The 7,500-nt window shown below is 50.9% G+C and overlaps 1 protein-coding gene across 1 annotated transcript in view; it reads left to right on the forward strand.

The window, feature by feature from the left end:
* Nucleotides 1–7,500, forward strand: part of aqr (aquarius intron-binding spliceosomal factor) — a 50,281-nt gene that overhangs the window by 12,779 nt on the left and 30,002 nt on the right. The window contains exons 16-23 of the mRNA XM_083684109.1: nt 1–88; nt 856–997; nt 1,279–1,457; nt 2,525–2,692; nt 4,655–4,824; nt 5,784–6,025; nt 6,376–6,528; nt 7,424–7,493. The exon at nt 1–88 is cut by the window's left edge and continues 29 nt beyond it. Coding sequence (XP_083540235.1) covers nt 1–88; nt 856–997; nt 1,279–1,457; nt 2,525–2,692; nt 4,655–4,824; nt 5,784–6,025; nt 6,376–6,528; nt 7,424–7,493 — 1,212 coding nt within the window. The remainder of the gene's footprint in view (nt 89–855; nt 998–1,278; nt 1,458–2,524; nt 2,693–4,654; nt 4,825–5,783; nt 6,026–6,375; nt 6,529–7,423; nt 7,494–7,500) is intronic.

Consider the following 7,500-nt stretch of genomic DNA (forward strand, 5'->3'; position numbering starts at 1 on the left):
GAGCAACTTAACCAGATGCCTCTTTATCCAACGGAGAAGATTATCTGGGATGAGAACATCGTCCCGACGGAATACTATTCAGGAGAAGGTGCGTGCGTGCGCGCGCATGTGTGTCTGTCTTCAACGTATCCCCCCCCCCCACTCTATCACCCCCCCCCCCCCCCCCCCGCTGTATTATCCAACACCTCATGGGCACTGATCTGGCTCTGAGCTGCCACCCTCTTAATATGGAATCCTCTTTGGCAGAGCAGGGGCACCTTCACCCTCTAAGATGCCCTACGGTTCAACGCTCTGAAACCCGTAAGCTCATTACCGATACTTACATTACAGTGGTGATCTAACTCTTAGATAGACATGGGAACGGTTTAAAGAAATAGGCCCGATATCCCAAATTCGCCTCTTTTTTTTTTTACCTCAGACAATTAGGAGTGTTATTTATCACAGGCCTACGTTGTCATTCAGCGGGGCAGGTTGCCCGTACAGGTCGAGTACCGGTTGAGAAACGCCCAACACAAGCCGACGGATTAGTCGTTTTTTTTTTTGCGGTCGTTTCTGACACGCAAGCCTTTGTTTCGTGGATGTTTTTGTCGTCGTTGTTGAGCAGCCGTCCCGTTGCTTCCTTTGGTTTGCTGAAGCGCTACGGCCCCCCATGAACCAAGCCCACCCAGATAGTTCATGTCCAGCTTGTTTGTGTGTGTGTGTGTGTGTGTGTCTGTCTCAGGTTGCCCATCCAGACTGTTCTTGTCCAGACTGTTCATCCCTTGTGTGTGTGTCTCAGGTTGCCCATCCAGACTGTTCTTGTCCAGACTGTTCATACCTAGCTTGTGTGTGTGTGTGTGTGTGTGTCTGTCTCAGGTTGCCTGGCCCTCCCTAAGCTGAACCTCCAGTTCCTCACCCTTCACGACTACCTGCTGAGGAACTTCAACCTGTTCCGTCTGGAGTCCACCTACGAGATCAGACAGGACATCGAGGACGTGGTGGCGCGCATGAAACCCTGGTGAGCTGCTCACGCATCAGACCTACGAACACCGTAACACACCACACACACACACTACACACACTGCACTACACCACAGGGCCCACCAGTACTGGAGCGCCCTGTCTCCCATATGTGGTCTTCTCCAGTGTTTTTTTTTTTTTTTTTTACAGCATCTCTGTTGGATGCACAACTAGGCTAGCTCAGCTCGGTTCGGTTTGGGTTATTGGATGTGCTCTTTTGAGAAAGGGTCTTCTGACCTGTCCTCCTCTCCCGCCCCCCCGCCCCCCTTATCCTCACAGGCAGTCAGAGTACGGGGGCTGTGTGTTCGGAGGCTGGGCCAGGATGGCTCAGACCATCATGTCCTTCTCCATCGTCGAGGTGGCCAAACCCAACATCGGGGAGAACTGGCCCGCCCGCGTGCGGGCCGACATCACCGTCAACCTCAACGTACGAGACCACATCAAACACGAGTGGGAAGGTACGGTGCCTACACGCGACCCTTCACCCCCCCCCCCCCCCCCCCCCCCCATCTCTCTCTCTCTCTCTCTATTTTCCTCTCTCTAGCATCCCTCGCTTTTTCCCCCACACACACACTCTCTGCTGCCACGTCTCTGCTTCTCTCTCCCTCTCTCTCTCCCTCCCCTCCTCTCCCCCCTCTCTCTCCTCTCCAGCATCACCCTGTATTAAGCCTTTATGTCCTCCATCCAATCCTGCGTTGCCTTGACCCCTGACCCCCCCCCCCCCCAGCCTTGTGTGTGTGTGTGTGTGTGTGTGTGTGTGTGTGTGTAGACATGTTGAGCTGTTCCTCCACTTAGCCTCTGTGTTTTATCTCCCTCGTCTTCCTCTTCTGCCCACCGGAGGGGGAGGGGGAGGGGGGTGGGGTGGGGGGGGGGGGTTGACTGTAGATAACGTAAACGGTATGTCTCCAAACATCCCTGTGCATTGATTCACTGTGGACACACACACACAGCAGAGCCAAACGCCGGCCGACTGCCGAAAGCTGCAAGTCGCCGCTAGCGAGCTAAGCTACGTTAAAAGCGACAAAGATTAAAACATCGAAAAATACTGGGAATGCTAAAGGACTCATTGTAGCCTGTTAAAAAGAAGAAATAAAAGGAAATGTGTGGAAATTGTCCTCGGGCGCTGGGGATGGCACCGGGGATGGAGTGGCTTGAGGTGACAGGAGGATTCTCCTTGTTAAGACTCTCTCACACACAGCGTGGCTCAATGTCATGCCAATGTGAGGATATCCTAGAGTAGTGGTGCTTACAACCTGAATCTCTTATCCCCCCCCCCCCCGCCTTTCTCACACACACCTCTCCTAACAATTCTGCAATCCCCTTCTTTTTTGTCTTTCAGTTGAGGAGCAAGGGGTGTGATTTGACTCACCTCTCCTCATCCCCCTCCTCCCCTCCCCTCACCCCCCCCCCCCCCCCCAATTGTATAATTAGAGCTTCATGTTTTAAAGATCAGCTGCTGACAGGGCGGTTTTTCCTCCCCCCCCACCTCTCTCTCTCCCCCCCCCACCTCTCTCTCTCTCTCCAGGGCTTCGGAAGCACGACGTTTGCTTGCTGGTCACGGTGCGGCCCAACCTGCCTTACGGCACGCGCTTCGACCGGCGCCAGTCCTTCGTGGAGCAGACGGGCCTGGTGTACGTGAGGGGCTGCGAGGTGCAGGGCATGCTGGACGACAAGGGCCGCGTCATCGAGGAGGGTACGCACACGCACACGCGCACGCACACACACACACACACACACACACACATAGACACATACAAACACATACACACACAGGTGCATACACACAGACCCCCCCGCCCCGCCCTCCCCGCTCTGACCTCTAACCCCCACCCCCTCGTCTGGTGGAGTCAGGGGTTGTCGTGGTGACCCTCAAGGAGAGACCTGACCAGTTCTCATTACCATTCCATTAACCTGAGGGCAGAGCTGAGGGCTCATTCTCACTGGGTATCCATCACATTGTCTTTGCCAGTCCTCAGTTTTCACATTGTTTCAGACAGATAGAAAAACACTTTAGATTATGGCGATGACCCCATTTATCCACATTATGATGATGCTTTGATGCTTTCAACCACTTGCACCACTCTCTCCTCCTCCTCTTCCTCCTCCCCCTCCTCCTTATCCTCCATTCCAAAGTGTGCAAGTTAACCTGCAGCCATCTTTTCCTCCTTAAGTGTTTGGTTTCCCCTGTCTGTGTCTTGTCTACTCAAGATCCATGTCCCCTTCTCCCTCCTGATCTCCCTCGATCAAAATATGCCGAGATCATCTCGCCCTCTTTTCCTCCTCTCCTCCTCTCCTCCTCCTCTCCTCTCCTCCTCCTCTCCTCTCCTGCTGCTGCTGCCTTTAATCTTTCAGACGGCCACAGGCCTGGCTGAGGCTGGGTGATGTCACCTGGATCGCCGGGTACTTTGTGTCGCGTAGACATGAGCTAGAAGGCACGCTAAAATACTGCTGACCCCCCCCCCCCCCACACACACACACACACACACACACACACATCCATCCTCTCTTAACTCACCAACTGCCAAAGAACTCCGGAACATCCACCACCTAGAGTGTTTTTATGTGGTATTTACCTAGCAGCGATACTTTGATTGGCTACAAAACAACGCATTTTCGGCGAATCAAGTCACTTCATTCACCCTCGGCGCTAAATGAGTGAAAGGAGAATTTAGCTGCGTTTCATACCGAGGCGTCAGGACGGAGGCGCAAGTGCAAAGGCCATTGAACCCCCGAATCCGCTAAGTAGCTGCTGTCCCCTCACAGACATCTGCTGTCCTGCCTACTCACACACACACCTACGCCCAGCTGTCCTCAGCTCATATCCCACAGTGTTTATTAGTGTCTCCATAGCTATCACCGCGCTAGTTTTAGTAGAGAGGGGTTTGAAATATGTATACACACACACACACACACACACACACACACACACACTCTCTCTCTCTCTCTCTCTCTCTCTCTCTCTCCAGAGGCCAACAGGATAGAGTTTCAATAGCAGAGCTGCTCTCGTCCGCGGCAACATTGCAGGAATCCTATTTAGATGTTTGTGAGAGCCGGCTTGCCCGCATCCTAGACGCCCTGTGGGAATCAGGCTAAAGCCCCCCCTAGCACTGAGCGGTCTGTGTCAGGGACAGCAGAATGTAATGCCTGTCCCTGCTGAGGTGGGAGATACACTGGCCAGGCCAGGATTTGAGAGCTAAGCCCTTTTTTAGAGAGGAGGGAAGATGCCCCTGGTATTCATGACATGGAACGCAAGGATGCTCTCCAAAAGTGTTAGTCTTTTTTGGGGGGGGATTTGGCTGATGGTAGTACTACTTCTCTGATTTCAGTGACTCTGGCCCAGTCCGGTCCGGTCCGGTCTGGTCTGGTCTGTCCGTGCGCGTGTCCGTGTGTGTGCTCGTGTGTGTGTCCGCGTGTGTCCTTGAACTGTGCACATTGCCATATTGAAGCACCGTACCTCATTAGCTGTCTATTCAAGACACTGGCTGGCTAGCAGCACGGTATCTGGAGAATTACGCAACTCCCTTCTCTATTTTTCATTGCGTTTGAGCACACAGCATTCGTGTGCTTCGTATTGAGAACGCCGGCAAGCATGAATCCATCACACACACCCCGTTGCAATATCAACATTACATCCCTCTCCTCTCCTTTACTTTAGGCCCTGACCCCAAGCCCAAGCTGCGGGGAGACACCAGGACCTTCCGTGTGTGGCTGGACCCCAACCAGTACCAGCAGGATATGACCAGCAGCATCCAGGCCGGCACCGAGGACCCCTACGAGAGCTTCAACATCATCATGAGACGCAAACCCAAGGAGAACAACTTCAAGGTTAGCAGGCTTCTCCATCCATCACCCGTAACCCAGACTTCTCCTGGCTTGACCTTGCACTGCTCTGCCCCCCCTCCTCCTCTCCAGACATCCATCTCTGGAAGTGTGCCTGGGCCATGTTATGTACAGATTATAGGCTCAGGTTGCACTCGAGAAGGAGGCTGCTAACTGGCAGGGAGGTCTGAGGTGAAGGAGAAGGACATCCCTGTCTTACAGCTGACGGACAGGGCTTTTCTGAGACACCTTTCACAGACCGGTTACCTTGTTAACCCATTTTTATATGGCTAGAAATGAATAGTTTATTGTTTTTCGTTTTCCAGCTCTTTCTCAATCGTTTTTAATTGCTTGTGTACATGTTCGGTGGGCTGCATCATGGTCAACTCATTTAAAGATTTTACATAAAAAAATGTTTTTTGAAAAGGTTTGTGTCCACACGTGCTCATTACTGTCAGTTCAATATCAGATCAATGACATGCATTTGAATATGAAAGGCAAAACCAGTTGAATATCTCTTCCAGAACGTTCTCTCCTCCTTTGATTCACAATTGAAGTAAGCAGGAAAATGTTTTTCCTCCCTTGGATTTGATACACACGTCATCAGACAGTTGGTAGCTCATTAAATGTAACGTCACACACACACACACACACACACACTCTCTCCCACTGCCCCTTCAGCTGTACTGATCCACCAAGACTACTGCAATGATTCTCTCTTGTTTTGTTTTATTTAGTGTTTTTCCGTGTTTTTGTCTGATGTCCTCCCTTTTGTTCCCGAAAATGGTGACAGAATACATTTGTATGCTTTGATTTCATGCATTTGGGAAGTAATTTATGCACATTATCCAACTGATATCTGACAAGAAAACAATCAACTCTTTTTTTTTAAGACTTCATATGATATCTGACCAGTTTGCTCATATGATATCTGACCAGCTTGTCCATCTCCCTGTTTCCCACAGGCGGTCCTGGAGACCATCAGAAACCTCATGAACACCGAGTGTGTCGTCCCAGACTGGCTCCATGACATCATCCTGGGATACGGCGACCCAGGTAGCGCCCACTACTCCAAGATGCCCAATCAGATCTCCACCCTGGACTTCAACGACACCTTCCTGTCCATCGACCACCTGCGGTCCTGTTTCCCTGGTTACACCATCAAGGTCACAGAGGAGAACACCGATCTCCAGATACCCCCCTTCAGGTCAGGGTCATAGGTCAAATACGAATGTTGAGAAGCGCATGTAGAGGTCACTAATGATGGAGATGGGGGAAATGACTACTGTTAGACTTTCGTACTAACTTTCTGAAGGTAATGGAGTCATTTTGTAGATGAGTCATCTCCTATAGATGAGTCACAGGGATAGGGATTCATAGCATGCTCCTTCCTTTACATTAATCCTCCCTCGAGTCGAGAACTCAGGACATCAATCTAAACTCCATTGCCTCCTTCTCCCTATTGAATGAATCATACGGTATAGGTGAATAAACACGTTTTAGCATAACTTCCACACACTGTGTCCTCTAACCTTGAGCCTGTCTCTTCTGTTCCAGAATCAAGTTCCCCGTTCAGAACAGGACAGACAAAGGGAAGAAGAGGAAGGCAAACGACCAAGAGGAGGAGAAAAAGGAGGAAGACCGGACACTGGTGGTGGAACCCCACGTCACCCCCAACCGGGGGCCGTACCCCTACAACCAGCCCAAACGGTGAGGGAAGTCGGAGGTCAAGTGAAGGGGTCCAGCCTTGGCCAGTGACGGGTCCACGTCCCTGTGCAGTGTTTGGTCAAATTCAGCCGGGTGCCTAGGTCAACGGCCTTCACCCTCTGTACCAGCAGTCAGATCTCATCTGGCTCCACTATGTCCGCAGGCCCAAATACACAGTCACCCACCTTGTGTTCCGTCTCAGCCCAGCTCAGGGCAGGCCCAGCGTGTCTCCTGCCTGTTTTCAACCCCTCCTATCATGCCTCTCTGCCCTAAATTTAGCTTCCCCCCACAGGCTTGAGTAGCGTGTGCCTGGCGGGCACTCAGCAAACCCTAGCCCCGCAGCAGATAAACAGACGCGCTCTCTTAACACGCAAGGGCTTAAAATGTTTCGATTTCTGTCAGGGAAGATTTGATTCCATTTCGTATTTATGGTGGTTTGAGTATTTTTGGGTTCGTGTGTTCGTGTGAGCCCCTGGAATGTCTACGGTCCGCTGTGTAATGCGTGTTGCCGCTGCTCAGATGGGGTTTTAGCGAGGTAAATGTTATCGCCTGACATTTTAACAACCCGTACCACATTTGCATCAAAATAGGTCGTGTCAAATTGGGTTGCTGATTTTATATTTAAATGCTAATCACGACGGAACATTAAATGAATTGCCCCCTTCTCATGAAATGAGCATTCATCTGATGGTAACTAATAACCATCTTCTCTTCTTGCTTTGATATTGAAGTCTAATGAATGAACAACACTTCTGGGTGCCTTGAATCGAGCCTTTCATGATGACAGTTAAAAAAATGTATAAATAAAAAACACCACAGCAAAGTTTGTCTAAGAAAGCTTGTTTTCCACACTCAATCACATGAATGTTTCTCTTGTGTTTTTTTTTTTTTTTAACAGAAACTCCATCCAGTTTACCCCGACCCAGATCGAGGCCATCCGGGCCGGGATGCAGCCTGGACTCACCATGGTAAGGA

Source organism: Argentina silus (genome assembly GCF_951799395.1).
Source record: "Argentina silus genome assembly, chromosome: 13".
NCBI lineage: Eukaryota > Metazoa > Chordata > Actinopteri > Argentiniformes > Argentinidae > Argentina > Argentina silus.